This window comes from Neoarius graeffei, chromosome 2 (assembly GCF_027579695.1).
Source record: "Neoarius graeffei isolate fNeoGra1 chromosome 2, fNeoGra1.pri, whole genome shotgun sequence".
Lineage (NCBI taxonomy): Eukaryota > Metazoa > Chordata > Actinopteri > Siluriformes > Ariidae > Neoarius > Neoarius graeffei.
In genome coordinates this window covers 103,674,943-103,694,080 of record NC_083570.1, presented here as the reverse complement: position 1 = coordinate 103,694,080, position 19,138 = coordinate 103,674,943, and the positions used below count along the sequence as shown (strand labels likewise).

Sequence of the window (19,138 nt, the reverse complement as noted above, 5' to 3'; positions counted from 1 at the left end):
TGCACATGTAGGCTATAGCTCTAAAATTGTATGCACTATAACATGAACTTAAAAAGTAGATATGTGACCTCAACATAGCCTAGGTCAGAATCAACCTTACTAACCATTCCCCAAAACTGAATGAATAAAGCAAGAAGATGTGTACAAAAGTGAACACTTTAATGGAATGTGCAACAAGCTGTTCAACACAGCAATATGGCCAAACTGTCAGAATGGTATGTTAAACAGAAACAAAAAAGAGACAAGTGATTTGAGAATATACACTCAAACAAAACAGCAATAAAGGAGGAGAGGGGCGACAGCCCGAGGAAAGCCCCCACAGGAGCGCACAGCATTTGCAACATAGGCTACCCAACTCAGTACAAGAACAAAGCACAGGAACAAAGCTAAGGCGACTGTCAATCCACCCACCCTAAACAAAATGCATTAGCCTACGTATATTTACAAGAAGAGTTTTAATGTGATCCTGTATATCGGTGTTACCACCGTGGGCTATGGAGAAGGAACACTTACAGTGTGTGCAGTAGGCTTCGTGCGCATTGTTCTGCACCTCTCGGAGGAAGGGGTAGGTGCCCTGTAAATCTTTCGAAAAGGTACATTTTCTTTTCGGCATAATTGCTGTGGCGTTACTGCTGCTAGCTGCTAGACAAAGAACATTCGCACCAGTTAATGTTTATTTTATTGTTGCATGTGCACGTTCTGTTGTCTGGAATAATGTGGCTAAATAAACACCCATGCCACAGGGCCAGGGGGCAGTAACCAGGAAAGTTTGCGATTCCTGTCAATTCATCAAAATAGTAAATGCAGACATTTCTCCGCTAATGATTCCCACGCTCAGGGGTACCGCTAGAAATCTTGGGCCCTATGGAAGATTACAGTTTAGGGCCCCCCCGGTAAAATTTTCAAGCTCAAGCAACTGAATTTCAAGTCCGTTTTTGGCTAGCACTTCTACTTTACTATGCATGTGATCAGCTACCTATCAAGTTTAGGTGATACAATTATTTGGTATATGAACATTTTAAATGCAGAACTGTCAGAATTAGACTGAACAGACTGTTGCCTTAAAATGAAAATTCCATGATATATATATGGAAGATATACATATATTTTTTCTTTTATGAGCAACTATTATTAGGCCACTCAGTAGCCTATGGAGTTCATTCAATCCAAATGTTTGTGTTGAGAGAAATTGCATGCATCACTGTATCAGTATGGATTTATAACATTCTGTATGCACATTATGGATACTCCAGAGCCCTCCAGCAAACATCATCAATAATCAGGATTACAAAATGTATTCCTATGCTTCCTCCATTTATTGACTTATTGTATGTGATTAAATGTATGCCTTGATGAATAACTACACTAGTTTTTTGATACAATTACATAGTGCACTGCAAGAAATCCACTAAGTGTTTTTGGTTTCTTTTAGGCATCACACATTTATTAGAAAACACAGCAAATGTTCAAATATTCAAGTTAAATACTTAGCAACAGTATCAATAAATCCACACATGAACAATATCAATGATATCTATGCCCACAGCTAATGTGCAAAATATTAAAGTTAAATACTTAACAATATCAACAAATCCACACATGAACAATGGCAAAACACCTAGACTTAATTATACAATAAAGATACCTATGAAAAAAGGTGATTTTTTTTTTCACACACAGTGTGATATCCGGACTTCATAATTTATCACACCTGTTCTTGCTTAGCAACTTCTAGAATGTACACCTCTCTTGCACACATAGAAAAACTGACAGCTGCTCTAAGCTGCGCTAATAGCGGCGCTGTGCATACATGGAGCTACACATTTCACGTGTCCCGCGCCCAGAATCAGACTGTACCATCAGTAAAAAGGGTGGAGGGGTGAAATGACAATATCATAAATAATTCAAGAAAAATGTTATAGCAAATCATAACCATGTATAATTTGCATATTTTAACAGATGAAATGAAATATTTTATTTCAAAAACTTACACAAGGCAGTACTACTCGCTATTTAAATAATATTAATATCCCTCACAGGCCCCCCTGTCAGTGCCTGGCCCTTAGAATCGTCCTAACTTTCCCCCCCTAGCGGCGCCCCTGCCCACGCTGCTCAGTTGCAAACATCGCGAGTGGCGAAAACCGGGACATATCCGTGTCCCGACAGACTTTTGTCGGGACTCGGGACACACAACCCCAAATCGGGACTGTCCCGGTAAAACCAGGACGTCTGGTCATCCTATGCTAGCAAAATATTTTCAAACCTGAAGTTATATTGGGTAGCTCATGTTACTAGCAAAGAAAGATGTCTACATTTTGTTTATTTGTCAAGATTCTGCTAAAAACATATTTCTGAAAGCACTTCAGATAAGTTAACATTATTAATGTTAGCATAACTGTGTGTTTACATGCTAACTAACAGTGTCCAAGTTAACTAGCAATGTGTTAGCATTAGCCGTGGACAAGGCTGTGGCAACTTGGCAGGCAAATCCACTGAAATTCATTTGAATAATCAGACTGTACAGCTATTGCAATGTTATCGCTAGCTCTAAAAGCACATAAGATTTCACTGCAAGCTTTCTCTTGGAATAAAACCTTTACATACCTCAATATGCTTCCGCAGGTCAGACGGCGAGTTTTTGTCGGCTGTGATGTGGTTTGTTTTTGGCAAACAAAGCAAACATTTAAAACAAAACAAATCTTTAACTCTTTCAGAAAACTGAAACATGGGTTCTAGGTAGGGATGTTAACCGATGACTGTTTGACCGGTGGTTGACCGAATCAACGTCAACCGGTTAATTTTTTTTTGGTTGTCGGTTAAAAAAAAAAAAATCAATCATTTTGAAGCTGCCGATTTTGGAGCGGAGGACTTGGAATTCCATGTTGTAAACGCTTGGGGCATGCCATGCGGTGTAAGGACGACAGCTGACAAATCAGAAATACCCATTCAGTCATGTCCTGCCCCAGTTAAAGACCGCTGACAAATCAGAAACACCCATTCAGTCATGTCCCGCCCTCCCGCTGCCACTCTGCGAAAGTGTAGACACAGGCTTTTTAGCTTACAAATTACTATTCTGTTTTTTTTTTTTAATTATTATTAGAAGGTACATCGAGTTTAGTCCTGCCTTGGCCAGTGCATTCTGAAAGTATGTTTTGGTCTGTAGCCAACAATGCATGTTATTGCAGATCATATCTCTCCACACAAACTAAAGGCGCAGATGCCGACTTTTTTTTTTTTTGATTCGCTCAGATCCGTTTTTTTTTTTTGGGGGGGGGGGGCGTTGGAGTGTCTGAATGTAATTTCAAGGTGGATTCTCTATTAAAATTACTAAATAGGCGGGTGCCGTTGCAGTCCATGAGGCGTGGGGGGTGTGGGAGGAAGGCAGTGGATCGGGGAGCTGCGCAGGTTTGCGCGGAAGCTGCACACATTAAATTTTTCGCGGCTTTGGCGCGGGCATACGCGGCTTTCTGATTTGCTGTTTTCTTCTCGTGCTTGTACTTCCTGTGTTTCGTGGACAGTGGCGTTATTTGCTTATATGCAGAATTTGCTTTGATGAAGTTGTGGTCGGACGCTCCAACGCCCCCCCTTGGGAAAGGAAGGTCGGATCTGCGCGATTCAGCCGTGGAGAGGGCGGCATCCGCCAAAAGGCGCGCCATTTACATCCCTGTAATAATTCCAATTCTAGAATTTTAAACTCATAGGTTAACCGACTTTAACCGGTTAATGAGGCTCGGTGGTCGGTCAAGATTTTTTTTAGTTTTCGCCATCCCTAGTTCTAGGCAGGCCTGGAATTTCGTCATTTTAGGGGCAAGGCCACTTGGCCTTTTGTGCTGTCAATTTTTTGAGGGCACAAAGGCCAAAAGCCAGGGCACCGAGGCCATAAAATAAAACAATGATTTTAAGTTCACGTCTATAATGAATTTAATTTAAGGACTAATGACTCTTCAGACTGGAGTCTCAGTCGAAACTATCAAACAGGTAAAGAAACCTCTCCTACACTATTATGTCTGAAGATAAGAAAATATTGAACACATCTAAACTTATCAATCCATCACTCACTTCAAAAATTGTAAAACTTATTAAACCTATATCCTCCCAAAATTTTTGTTCAACTGACACTGAATGTGCAAGAGCATCTTCAGACTGTACTACTACGCAGAATTTTGATGAATCAAAATTGAGCCTGGAGTACATCAAAATGTTCGACTGTAAATGGAACATATACTAGCATGCAGGCCACTGATTAACCCATAAGAGCCCAGACCGATTTCTCAATCAAGGAAAATTATTGAGGAAATAAAATGAACTAAATAGATGACAAAGAAAACATTTCTGACCTTTTATTTTTTAAAATAGCACTTTCATGTCTCAAGATCTGAAATATTAAATTGCAAATTTGCAGAACACTCTCTGTTAACCCGAAAGTTAATTCTATGCAAACAGTTTGAGTAAATACCACTTTTAAAGATTAGTTTTATTGCATTACTTAAAAGGTATGAGTATATGAAGAGTATATGAGACAGTCATTGGGTGTACTCATTTTTTGTAATTTAAACAAACTTAAACTATCATGTTTTACCTCCGGCCACAGTGCTGCCCTGTTGTGATTGGCTCAAAACTCAAGACAAGTCTGTGCTTGTCCGTTGACGGCTACAGAGGAAGTTGCGCCATTTTCTAATTTACACAGAGGGGGTAAATGAATAAAAGTAAATGTTAATGTTGTAATGATGGCAAAAACAATGAGATAAAATCTCTTGCGATGGTGATCTTGTCAAGATTGCAGCAGTTACACTTCGGTTAAACAGCAAAAAGAAACATGCAATACTAGTAACAAAACAATGCTAACTGCATAGATTAAAAAAGTGGCTATGAACAGACAACAGCACATATCATGTATCATATTACGGCAGGAACAAGCAGTAGTAACATCCATGACCTTACGCTTAAAGCTTGACAAAGGAAAAACTTGACAGCAAGTTAATTAGCATTTGTTACCGGCTACAGTCGGTACTCAGCACATTAAAAGTGGGTCAACGTTGTAACGACATAACGTTACTGTACAAGCAATGCTTATTTAACGGTAACAAACTTAAGCCCTATATGCTGAAATTCCTATCTTATTCGTTTGTTAATTTATCACACAGTCTTACCTCAGTCAACTTCTTCAGGTGATGTTAAAGCCTATTGGCAGTCACGAGGCAGACTACAAAACTGCAAAACCGCAGGGCATCAAGCCCACTGTGGCCTTACGGCAGATATTTTTTTCCAAGGGCACAAGGCCAAATTGAGAGGGCACGAGGGCCATGGCCTTTGTGGCCCTCGTGAAATTCCTGCCCTGGTTCTAGGTAAAGCCATGAGTGCATGCATTCCCCAGAAGAACCGCCTCCTTCCATTCTGCCACCAACTGATCGTGTTAAATAATGCTGCTGAGAAATCACTGAACTTGATTTTATACAGTCTATGGATGTGATGTGACCCTAGTGATTACTGATAGGCTGTCTCAGTGTCACCTGTGGAAAAAAACAATCACGTTTTAGAAAAGAAAAGAAAAAACATCCACTTTCAAAGCTGCTTCATCATAACAAGTAACGAGGGCCTTGATAGAAATGTAGTGGAGTGAAAAGTACGATATTTGTTTTTCAAATGTAGTGAAGTTAAAGTCATAAGTTGCCCCCCAAAAAATTAATACTCAAGTAACGTACAGATACTCAAAAAGTGTACTTAAGTACAGTACTCAAGTAGATGTACTTTGTTATTGTCCACCTCTGCTGAAGAATAATCTGATCTCTGAGAAAACATAAAAATAGTCAGAAACCATGACAGGAGTGAAGACACTGAAAGCCACAAAATGTTGACAGATTGACGGGGGGAATCACATATCGAGGCAGTAATAGAGTCTGATTCAAGACCTAAAATCTCATCCAACTGCACACAGAGAGAGAGAGAGAGTGAGTGTGTGTAAGATCAGGCTCCTATCCTGAAGGTCCTGATCATGCAAACTTCCTGGAACATAAGATGTGCTTTAGACACTTTCATGTATATCTCCTTGGACAAAAGCAATAAAACAGCAAATTAGAATTCAGGGATAAAACAAACAAACAAACAAACAAAAAAAACTAATTAACTGGATGGGAAATCTGTGTATTGCGCTACGTCTTACTGAACTGAATGTGGCCGTCGCTAATCAACGTTACAATGTCTCCATATATAAATGTGCACAAGTGTGTAAAACGAAAAGGTGAATAATTTTAACTAAATTCAGGATATGTATTTTTTTAAACTATACTGTATTTTCAGGGATCACTGTTCTTGTATCTAGGTCGCAAATATGATTTGAAACTGTTTTGTTTCTCTGTTGTGTTGCAGTAGAGGTTCTGTGGTTAAGGCTCTGAGTAACAGAGCAGAAGGTCAGGGGATCGAGCCTCAGCACTGCCAAGTGGCCCTTGATTAAGGCCCTTAACCCTCTCTGCTTTAGGGGCGCTGTATCATGACTGACCCCAGCTTCTTAACAAGCTGGGACACATGAAGTAAAGAATTATCACTGTGCTGTAATATATATGTGACAAATAAAGGCTTTTCTTCAGTGTGGTCTGAACAATGTCCCAAAAATTAGTGGTTATGGTTGGATAAGGAACAGGTTAGTGTTCATACCTTTTCTCACAACTTCACTCATCTGAAACTGAATGATATCCAGCTACTTTTCAGGCATAAAACTCAGAATATTAGTGTAATCCAGTGGGAAAGGAAACATAATATATTCGCTTTTGTTCACTCTGAAATTCTCAGTTTGTGTGATAATGGGAAATGTTCATATATTTATTATTTATTATTTATTTGTGCTTGTTTAGGACAGGGCAATACCTGTTTACACATTTATTTATTGTGATTTTATACATATTTTCTTCCAGGCCAAGGTCATGATCAGGACTGGAAGAAGCTGGTCATGTGGAGGAGAGAGTGAGGGAGAACAGCATGAAGAGAGAAAAAAACAACAATGTCTTTTCCATTGTGCTGAACATTGTATCCTGTACAGATAGTGGTTGTTAGTCCAATAAATTGAGTTTGACAAAAGTTCACAAACATGGAGGTTATTTGCAGTTTCCATTCAAACAGAGGCGATTCTAGAGTCTGTTGTGCCCCCAAACAAAAATTTCCAGGGGGCCCTTCTGACCAGTGTTCATCACCAATATGTTATAAATAATCTGACACCAATGAAAAATGTATGAAACCAAAGTTTTTTTAAATTCCAAATGTGAAAATACAATGGTAAAGGACAATAAAAAAAAAATAACTAAATAAGAACAAGGTTGTTACAGTACATTGTAAATAATTTGGCATCACATAAATATAAAATAAAAATATAAATAAAATAAATAACTTCAAAATAGCCTATATAAACTTAGTATAAAATATACATTACACTGTAAATAACCCACATCAGTGCAGACTAAATTGTGCTGAAATTAACAAGTTTTCACATCAGTAGAAAGCATCATGTACAGTGCAACAATAAACAATGGAATAATAAAATGGCTTAAATAACTTGAAAAAAAAACATATAAACTTTGTACAAAATACAAGTACGCAATTCTCTTCAGCACCTTGTACTGTAAGTACTGCCTCTAGAAATGCTGCTTACGGGCCTTGGATAGAGCAAATGCAGAAACTATTTCCTCCAGATCCAAAGCTCTTCGTACACTGCGCTCTATAGACATGAGAGCCAGCCCTGAAAGTCTCTCCTGTGACATGGTGGATCTGAGATAGGTCTTGATGAGTTTTAAGAAGGAGAAACTTCTCTAGGCAACAGTGACCTGAACAGCAGTCATTTACTGTTAATGTTATGCTTATATCATTATCTGCTTCACTTACCACTGTCTTTCTTTCTTTTTTCTTCATTCTCTTTTTTCTTCCTCTTCTCACTACCAGATGGATAACTCCTCTTCATTTTCCCTCAGCTTCTTTTCCATTGCAGTCCATTAACATCACACAGGTTAACGTGAGGTGGGATTGACGTGGGGCCCCGTTCGGGAGGTTTCCTACTGAGATGATGTCATTGTAAATCGCCCATTGTTGTTTATTTGATTTAACCTTTATTTTTAACAGGGAGGTCGGTTGAGAGCAAGCTGTCTTTTTCAATTCTCTCTGTCATTGTTTTTTCAAACATAATTTTTTTCAAATATATATATATTTTTGAGACATTTCGGTACATAAAACAGCCCTCGGGCCCCGACTCTCGGGGGACCCCTGGGCCAGGGGGCCCCAAGCAGTTGCCTGCCTTGCCTGTTCACAAGCTGCGCGCCTGCATCCAAAACATCCATTGTTGAATGAGTCAGGAGGCTGTATACCTGTCAGCTCGGTAGCCATTAGCTTTTCCTACATGGACTAACTGAGATATTAAGAGAAGTGAGCTCTCTGCCACGGTCTGAGCTGTTCTTCAGTTCTGAGTCCAAATACAAGTGGATTAAACTTGTGTAGAATACAGTAGACTAATATCATGATAATAAAGTACTGAACAAGCTCCTGAATGACCTCATTGGGCAGAATTGTCCAGATTCTCCTGATCGAAATGAGAAACCTGCATGACCAGATTAGGTGAGGAATATGAGAAACGAAGGGTTGTTGGTACCTCAAGGTTTTCTGCACAGCTCAGTCTTGCTGAGATTTAGTTTCAGGTGATGAACTGCCATCTATGACAAGATGTCTGCCAGGCATGTTGAGATCTGTGCAGAAACAAAATGCTGCAAGCCATGAAGGAAAAGGAGAAAGTGTGGAGGATTCAGGAAGAGAGGGAGAGGTATAAATAGAAACTGGGAGGTAGGGCAGGGAGAACAAACATGCAGGATACAAAGTAATGATCTGAAAAGGAGAGTGGGGTAACAATGATAACGAGAGCTCAGGAAGAATGGCTGAAGACCAGGTCCAGAACATTCAAACTATTGTTTGTCAGAAGGCAGTTGGAGAAGGTCATGTTGGAGGAGGTCAGGAAAGAGAGTAAAGACAGAAAAGAAAGGCACTGAGCATAATAATAACAGTAACTGACATCAGGTCAGAAAGAGAAACTGTACTGAGGCAGGATTAGTGATAGAGGCTGAAAAAAGAGAGAAAATTGTCCACCAAATGATTTGAGTTATGACAAATAATAATCGAGAAAAACACATAACCACTGATATTACAGTAGTGGATGTGATGGACTGTGTGCAGTGTGGTGTGATGATTATTGAGAGATTTCTAATGAAAAAAATGAAAAAAACAATGAAAAATGAAATCTTTTCAGATGATAGAATGAAATCTCAATGAAAAAAAAACATTTAATCTGACAATTGTGTTCTGTTAATATAACCACAATGACTGTGTGTGTGTGTGTTCTCCAGGTGGTCCGGTGGTGAACTCCTCCATGTCTCTGCTCCCTCCCTCCTCTCTGCAGCTCTCTGAGGGATCAGCCTCGCTGCTCTGCCTGCTCTCAGCCTATTCTCCACTGGGGGCGCTGCTGAGCTGCACCATGGATGGTGTCGAGGTGAATGAGGGGGTTCTGACCAGCACAGAAGAACAGAAGGACCCTTCAGCACCCTGACCCTCTTCAAAGAATGCTGGGAAGAGTCCGAGGTGTTTGGCTGTACCGTCTCCCACCACAATACCACTCAGATCACCTCGTTCTGAAAGAGCTGCTGTAAAGTCCACTAGAATAGAAGTGTACACTTTAAAACATATTTAGAAGACTGGAGTGGAGTCAGTGGTGTATCTGTACTGAAATAAAGCTTAAATGTGGAAAGCATGTCTCCTTTTTCAGTCGTGAAGTGTCTTTGACAGTGATTTGGATCAGCACCTTTAACCTTCATCCTACCAAGTGGGGTCCATCTGGACCCCGCACCTATATGTTTGTTTGCCATTTTAAAAATATGTGACATACTGCCTCACCGTTTTATGAATTTGTCGGAATTTATGTCTTAATTAAAACACTAAAGCACCGGAAGATCAGCTTTTTGCATTGTGAAGGTATAATTAATTTGTTACTGGGGTCCAACCGGACCCCAGAGTAAAGTTTATCTGTCTTTCATTTTATAATTGAATAGCACACTGAAAGTTAACTTCTTTAATTTCTTTTATGTTCCATAATGAAACTACCAAGGCATTCCTTCTTGGGGTCCATGTGGACCCCACTGCTGCAATAAGCACAGGCTGCAAAACAAAAGCCCTAAATTATTTTACAATTACTTTTTTGTTTTAAATTCTGTAAGAAAAGACCTAAGTTGTAATCCAGAATGTTTTACAGCTGCATGAGCTGCAAAAATCATGTATATAATGCCAATTTTTTTTGTGGCGCTATAATTTGCTACATGTATGCTAGTTATTGCAATATTATTGCAATGTTATTGCATTTATAATACATCATTGATATTCAGCCATAGTGGATTTTGTTCTTCAATAAAGTTATGTCTGTTTGCTGCATTGAATTGGTTCTTACTGCATTGATTTCAAGGTATTCCCTCCTGGGGTCCATACGGACCCCGCCTGGTAGTTTGTGTATGTAAAATTGGCGGGTAGGATGAAGGTTAAGTGTGTTCTTTATGCCTTGGGCCCTTTAGTGTATTGCTGTTATTAATACAGGATGTTCTGAACAAAACTTATCTGGTGATTTTGTCTTTATAAGCTTTAATTTTAAAGAAATGTATTGGGGTCCAAACGGACCTCACATGGTAAGATTAAGGTGTAAAATAGCATGGTAGGATGAGGGTTAACAGCAGGTCGAGTGCAGCGCTGCGTGTTGTGCTTGAGTGAGTTCAACTGAAGAACCATGAACATCTGCTGAAAGTGTTGATCTATTCTGGGACTCAGAGCTGTTCATGCAAATGAACTGTTACTTCTTATTTCTCTGACTGGGAAGAATCTGCCTAAACTCATGAAAAATCTAACAAGTACATTTTAAATATACTGAAGAATAATCTGATCTCTGAGAAAACATAAAAATAGTCATAAACCATGACAGGAGTGAAGACACTGAAAGGCACAAAATGTTGACAGATTGATGGGCGGAATGACATATTGAGGCAGTCACTGAGTCTGGTTCAAGACCTAAAATCTCTTCCAATTGCACACAGACAGAGAGAGAGAGAGAGAGAGAGAGAGAGAGAGATCAGTCTCTTCTCCTGAAGGTCCTGATCATGCAAACTTCCTGGAACATAAGATATGCTTTAGACACTTTCATGTATATCTCCTTGGATAAAAGCAATAAAACAGCATATTAGAATTCAGGGATTAACAAAAAAAAAAAAATGGACGGGAAATCTGTGTCTTACTGAAGTGAATGTGGCCGTCGCTAATCAACGTTACAATGTCTCCATATATAAATGTGCACAAGTGTGTAAAATTAAAAGGTGAATAATTTTACCTAAATTCAGTGCATGTATTTTTTTTTACTATACTGTATTTTCAGGGATCACTGTTCTTGTATCTAGGTCGCAAATATGATTTGAAACTGTTTTGTTTCTCTGTTGTGTTGCAGTAGAGGTTCAGTGGTTAAGGCTCTGAGTAACAGAGCAGAAGGTCAGGGGATCGAGCCTCAGCACTGCCAAGTGACCCTTGATTAAGGCCCTTAACCCTCTCTGCTTTAGGGGCGCTGTATCACGGCTGACCCCAGGTTCCTAACAAGCTGGGATACATGAAGTAAAGAATTATCACTGTGCTGTAATATATATGTGACAAAAAAAAAAAGATTTCTCTTCTCCATTATTCAGTGTGTATAAAGCTAGGAATCTCAGTGGAATCCAGTGGGAAAGAAACATAATATATTCACTTCTGTTCAATCTGATATTCTCAGTTTGTGCTATAATGGCAAAAGTTAATATATTTATGATTTATTTGTGGTTGTTGATGACAGGGCAATACCTGTTTACATGTACATTTATTGAGATTTTATACATATTTTCTTCCAGGTAAAGGGTATCATCAGGATTGGAAGAAGCTGGTCATGTGGAGGAGAGAGTGAGGGAGAACAGCATGAAGAGAGAAAAAACAACAGCAATGTCTTTTCCATTGTGCTGAAAGTTTTGTCCTGTATAGATAGTGGTTGTTAGTTCAATAAATTGAGTTTGATGAAACTTGACAGTCATGGAGGTAATTTGCAGTTTCCATCCAAAACATCTATTGTTGAATGAGTCAGGAGGCTGTATACCTGTCAGCTCAGTAGCCATTAGGTTTTCCCACATGGACTAACTGAGATATTAAGAGAAGTGAGCTCTCTCAGCAAACCAAAGTAGTTTAAAAGCTCTGGCTGGTCCACGGAGACTCTGAGGATCGACCATACACCAGTCAGAGCTACCACAGTCTGAGCTGTTCTTCAGTCCTGAGTACAAATACAAGTGGATTCAACTTGTGTAGAATGCAGTAGACTTATGTCAAGATAATAAAGTACTGAACAAGCACCTGAATGACCTCATTGGACAGAACTGCCCAGATTCTCCTGATCAAAATGAAAAACCTGCATAACGGAATCAGGTTAGGAATATGAGGAGAGAAGGGTTGTTGGTTGTCCAGAACTACCTCAAGGTTTCCTGTCTTGTCATATGTTGTGATCCAAGGATTCTTCAGGGAGATCACAAAGTCTTGACATGTGGATGCAGCAACAGAGAGATGCAGCAGCTCAGTCTTGCTGACAGAGCATTTTTAACATAGTTACTGGGAGACCAAATTTTAAACCAAGTTATGTTAGATTGATGCTGAAAGGTAAAACTGAAATGGGATTATGGGAGATGCTTGAATTGCTGGTCCAAATTCAAAAGACTGTTTTCTTTGGATTGGAATGTTTAAGAAATATTGAAGTTGGGTTGTCAAGACTGTTCCACTTTGCAAATTATAGACTAAACATACAATTATTTGATACTATGTTTCACATTGAACAATAAAATTGAAGATTTTCTTATTTCTTATTTTTCACTGTTTCTTAAAATACATAATATTATGATAGTTGATAAAACAATAACTTAAACTCGTAGTGTAATTTTAGTATTTTACCATACATATGATGAAGTTATGGTACCGTAACTTGGCACTGCATTAACTATGTTGATATTATGCTGGCTGAAACGAGGATTCGTAATGCGGCAATTTGCATCACAGAATATGCCGCAGCGGTGCAGCCACATGGACTCTGGGGCCTGTGATTGTATTGCCCAGACCAGTTGGTCTCCTAGTGGAAAATCCTTAAAAAATGCTCTGCTTGCTGAGGTTTAGTTTCAGCTGATGAACTGCCATCGATGGTGATGAGGAGAAAGTGTGGAGGATTCAGGTAGTGAGGGAGAGGTAGAAATAGATACTGGCGGGTAGGGTAGGGAGAACAAGCATGCAAGATACAAAGTAATGATCTGAAAAGTAGAGTGGGGTAACGCTGATACCTAGAGCTCAGGAAGAATGGCTGAAGACCAGGTCCAGAATGTTTAAACTGTGGTGTGTTGGAAAGCATGTGGAGAAGGTCATATTGAAGGAGTGCCGGAAAGAGAGAAGAAAAAGACAACAGAGATAGAAACTAAGACATAGAGCAGAATAATAACAGTAACTGATATCTGGTCAGAAAGAGAAACTGTAATGGGGGCAGGATTAGTGATAGAGGCTGAAAAAAGAGAGACATTTTTACACCTATTTTTTCAGTTCTGATAAATAAGCTCGAAAAATACATAACTATTGATCTTACAGTAGTGGATGTGATGGACTGTGTGCAGTGTGCTGTGATGATTATTGAGAGATTTCTAATGTGAGTTGTGAGTTAGTGTGGTGTGGTTCCTCTCCTCTACAGAGGGTCATTGTGTCGTATGACATCCTCAAACTCAGCACCTGCAGTCTCTCCCAGCTGCAGCAGTGCAGTCTCTCTACAATCTGACTGAAGGAGGTTTTTGTACGACTCTATAACACTGTGTGAACAAGTAACCAGGGATGTCATGATGACTCAGACAGTAATAATCTGCTGCATCTTCAGTCTGGACTTCACTGATGGTCAGAGTGAAATCAGATCCAGATCCACTGCCACTGAAACGAGCTGGAAAACCTGACTGTCGCTGATTCACAAATGTAATCAGGAGTTTAGGAGCTTCTCCAGGTTTCTGCTGAAACCAGTGTAACCGGTAACCAGATGAGCCCATGGACACTGCCTGACTGGTTCTACAGTTGATGGTGACTGTTTCTCCTGGAAGAGCAGATTTCACTGCAGGAGTCTGAGTTACTGTGGCTTGACCTGTGCATTCTGAAAAAAAAAATAATAATCATGAGACAAACGGCGGCATGGTGGTGTAGTGGTTAGCGCTGTCGCCTCACAGCAAGAAGGTCCTGGGTTCGAGCCCCGGGGCCGGCGAGGGCCTTTCTGTGTGGAGTTTGCATGTTCTCCCCGTGTCCGCGTGGGTTTCCTCTGGGTGCTCCGGTTTCCCCCACAGTCCAAAGACATGCAGGTTAGGTTAACTGGTGACTCTAAATTGAGCGTAGGTGTGAATGTGAGTGTGAATGGTTGTCTGTGTCTATGTGTCAGCCCTGTGATGACCTGGCGACTTGTCCAGGGTGTACCCCGCCTTTCGCCCGTAGTCAGCTGGGATAGGCTCCAGCTTGCCTGCGACCCTGTAGAAGGATAAAGCGGCTAGAGATAATGAGATGAGACAAACCTGAAAAAATTTATTGTCTGAACCAGTTTGTTGTAAATATAAAAGGCAAAGCCGTGTCTGACCTTGAGTCCAGAGGATCAGTGTCCAGATGAAGACGGGGATCAAAGTCATGGTAGCTGTGGGTGAAGTTGCTGTAGCAGCAGCTCTCAGTCATGAAGTGTTAAAGTCACAGCGCTATAAACACTCCCAGAGCACTGAAGCATGTGCTGCCAATGCAAAGTGTCCTCTAAGAATGGAAACACCTTTACCACATTCCCCCAATCTTACTGTAATTCTCACACTACTACAGAGTTATTGTGTGAATGTTACTTGTGGGGTCAGATGGAGATTTTCTGTAAAACACTTTGAGGTCTAAGATGCATAAATAAGTGAATTAGAGAGAGAAGCTTCAACTTTCACTGGATGGTGTTTGTACTGAATGTTAATGAGTTTCTCACTGTAGTGGATTTATGGTGGAAGAAGCAGCATCAATGTTGGCAGTGAGTAAATACACACTAATATTTTGACTGTAAATTAATATTTAGATTATTGTAGGACTTAAATATCATATCATAACTTTTGATCAGTCTACAGAAGCAGTGGAGGAATTATTCTCACTTTAGCTCCACACATTCAGTCATTTATTGTAAATTTCTCATGAGTACATCAGCATTTTTACTCCATGAGGCATTCTGGGTAAATCCTGTGCAATCGCAGATCTACATTTTGTGAAATTTCAACTTTTATTTTGTGTAATTTATTTGTGTTTCTCACACACTAATTGCATCCTCAGTTTAGATTGACACTCTTGGTGTATAAAAAGAAAAAAAACAGTAAAATGTAGTAAAACAGTCAGAGAGTTAGTGTATTAATCAGCTGATGTGAGCAGAAGTTGGTGTTTTGTAGCTGTTTTGTAATAAGAGGTTTAAATGGATGGAGAGAGCAGTGAGTTTAGAGCAGCAGGGTTTTTGTACGGCCGCTAAACCTGTTTGTATCACTGTGGTACACTTTTGGTGGAGGAACCAAACTGTCTGTGGGCCGTAAGTAACCTGTTTACTAATTACTGAAATGGAGTGTGTTCAGATTAATGACTGAAATGGAGTGTGTTCAGATTCATGTTTTAATGTGTAAAGAATATATTTTAGATTTATCTTTCTTCCAAATCCAGATCAGATGTGATTTTTGTATCACGTCCTTCTGTTTCTCAAATTTCCCTTATTTTAGAAGTTTGAAAAATGTCTTTGATTATATTGCCGGTTGTTTATTATAATTTAAAGCTTAACTGTATTTGATTCTACTGCTGGTAGTTAATTGTAATTTAAATCTAAAAGCAAAGTATATATCATTGTGCAAATTACAGATGACATTTTTGTTGAATGATTTTAACGACATTTAATATCTTAGAGACTGTGAGTCCAAAAACAGATTTAAATGTAGAAACCAAAACTGAATTTGCTTAAGTGGTAAATATTCTGTATTTTAAATGTGGCTTATTCATGTTATAAAATGAGCTTCATATTTTTAATGACTGAATACTTGGTCTAATTCAATTTTCCTGTCCAGGGATAACTGTAATATAAATGATTATAGATCTAAGATGTAAAAGTGTTTGAACTGAGTGTGAATCGTCTGTGATGCTCCACTGAACTCAGTTCTGCTCTGTAAGATATAAAGGGAAGTGAAACACACAGTGAGCTGAAACGAAGCCTGAGTGACTGACAGCTGTCCATTCCTGTCTCATCTCTGTGTGTGTGTGTGTGTGTGTGTGTGTGTGTGTGTGTGTGTGTGTGTGTGTAGGTGTCACTCAGCCCAGTGTGACGGTGTTGCCTCCCTCCAGTGTGGAGCTGCAGCAGGAGAAGGTCACACTCATGTGTGTGGCTGACAAGGGCTTCCCCTCGGACTGGACACTGAGCTGGAAGGTTGATGGGAGCAGCTGGAGCTCGGGGGAGAGCCGCACCACCGCCGTTCTGCACGCGGACGGCCTCTACAGCTGGAGCAGCACGCTGAGCCTCCACCCGGAGCAGTGGAGGAACAAGGTGGTGACCTGTGAGGCCTCCAAAGACAACCAACCTACTGTGGTGGGCAGAGTGGACACAGAGCAGTGCTCAGAGCTGTGAGCTCACACACACTTTACTCAGCTCACCTTCTACTGCTTCACTGTGTGTTACATGTGGCCTTTACTGCTCAAATGTCCCACTTTCATCATTTTATTTGAGTTATTAACATGTGAGCTGACAGACTCAGTTTAACTCAATTATTCTTCTTAATGATCACTTATGTGTTATGTGTGTGTATCACTGCAATGTCCTGCTTTGAATTATTAATAAAAGCCTTTGAATCATGAAACCCTTTTGGTGCACATTATTGTTCATGTACATCATAAACAAATCACCAAAGCATCTGTCTCAGTATCTGTTATATAATATCATATTTATTCTAAAGACCAATAATAGTCATAATAATAATAATTATATTAATAATAATCATCATGTGCGGCACGGTGGTGTAGTGGTTAGCGCTGTCGCCTCACAGCAAGAAGGTCCTGGGTTCGAGCCCCGTGGCCGGCGAGGGCCTTTCTGTGTGGAGTTTGCATGTTCTCCCCGTGTCCGTGTGGGTTTCCTCCGGGTGCTCCGGTTTCCCCCACAGTCCAAAGACATGCAGGTTAGGTTAACTGGTGACTCTAAATTGAGCGTAGGTGTGAATGTGAGTGTGAATGGTTGTCTATGTGTCAGCCCTGTGATGACCTGGCGACTTGTCCAGGGTGTACCCCGCCTTGCGCCCGTAGTCAGCTGGGATAGGCTCCAGCTTGCCTGCAACCCTGTAGAACAGGATAAAGCAGCTACAGATAATGAGATGAGATTCTAAAGACCAATAATAGTCATAATAATAATAATTATATTAATAATAATCATCATTGGCGGCACGGTGGTGTAGTGGTTAGCGCTGTCACCTCACAGCAAGAAGGTCCTGGGTTCGAGCCCCGTAGCCGGCGAGGGCCTTTCTGTGTGGAGTTTGCATGTTCTGTCCGTGTGGGTTTCCTCCGGGTGCTCCGGTTTCCCCCACAGTCCAAAGACGTGCAGGTTAGGTTAACTGGTGACTCTAAATTGACCGTAGGTGTGAATGTGAGTGTGAATGGTTGTCTATGTGTCAGCCCTGTGATGACCTGGCGACTTGTCCAGGGTGTACCCCGCCTTTCGCCCGTAGTCAGCTGGGATAGGCTCCAGCTGGCCTGCGACCCTGTAGAAGGATAAAGTGGCTAGAGATAATGAGATGAGATGAGATAATCATCATCATCATTAGCTAGCTTACTGGAGTTGTTAAGGACTTGGCATGAGTCATCTACTCGACCACCCATATACGCACAGACTCAATGAGCTATGCACAGCCTCAGAGAGTCTCCATTCCCCAACACTGCCAGCATCATGCAGAGACGGTAAGGACGACATCCATCGGTGCCACGAGTGAGATTGTTTTTTTATATACCACTGGTGTGAAGCAGCCATATTGCTTCAGGCGACTACACCCACAAACGTCAATACAGGCCTGCAGCTTCTGACTTATAACTGGTTCGGTCCCCATTTCAATACATTTAATTTCCACATTTAAATTGATTTCATTTTTATTTCATCTCAGTGAAAATATCTGCCAACTTTAGCAGCATTCCCCATGGGTTCTGAAAAAAATTTCTTCCCTTTTTTCCTTGAAAAATCAAGTCAAAGAAGTATTCTTCACGTTTTCTTATTTTATCTTCACTTCGTCTGTATTTTTTTCTTCCTTACCGACTTATAAAAGTGGACGGAATACAGGTTTATACCAACCAAACTGGTACAATTCAAACATTTGTATAGATACAGCCAGGCTTCTCCATTACATATAAATTTTAGGCTCCACTCCAGCTTCTAATAAGAAAGACCTTGATTTTGGGCGCCCTGTGCACCATCAAGGTAAAATAAACCTCTTTAGTTTGAGTTCATTTAAGGTTATTTTCACATGGAATTGTTTAAAAGAGGTTTTAGGACTCCCTTTACCCCTTTACTTCAACACAAAACTTGATTTACAGTTGAACAGAGTCAAGAAGAGTCTGGGAACAAACAACAGTGAAGGAATCCGAATTTACTGCTGATTTACAAACCGAACACAGAAAGACAGCGTTTTACATCATACGCTCACCACGAGAACTGAACATGCCATGCCTCCTGAAACGTAGCTCCCTTCAGTCACTTGCCGGCTGACAGCATTTTCACTTTGGCGCTTTTTACTGGCCCCTGTATTACTGGCACTGTCCAATGTGCTCGGGGACAGTCGGGGCTCTGAGTGTGCCTCCACCATGTTTCTTTCGGCCCTGAATTCATCTTCAGTGCTTGAAGAAGATGCCCGAAAAATTTAGACTGCACCATTGTTTGGTTCAAACCGTGATAATCACACCATGACACCAGGCCGATTAAGACGCACAATGATTGGTCAAAAGCTTGGTGCTCATTTGGTCAGTATTTGTAGTCGATTTTTATTGATCACAGACA

General features: G+C 40.4%; 1 gene segment (V, D, J or C); it reads left to right on the top strand.

Moving 5' to 3' along the window:
• Nucleotides 1–10,725: 10,725 nt before the first annotated feature.
• LOC132870591 (immunoglobulin lambda constant 3-like) lies at nucleotides 10,726–16,735 on the top strand. The segment is given in 4 exon segments: nucleotides 10,726–10,772; nucleotides 11,501–11,570; nucleotides 15,574–15,658; nucleotides 16,416–16,735. Coding segments are annotated over 4 exon segments (522 nt in total).
• Nucleotides 16,736–19,138: the final 2,403 nt, after the last annotated feature.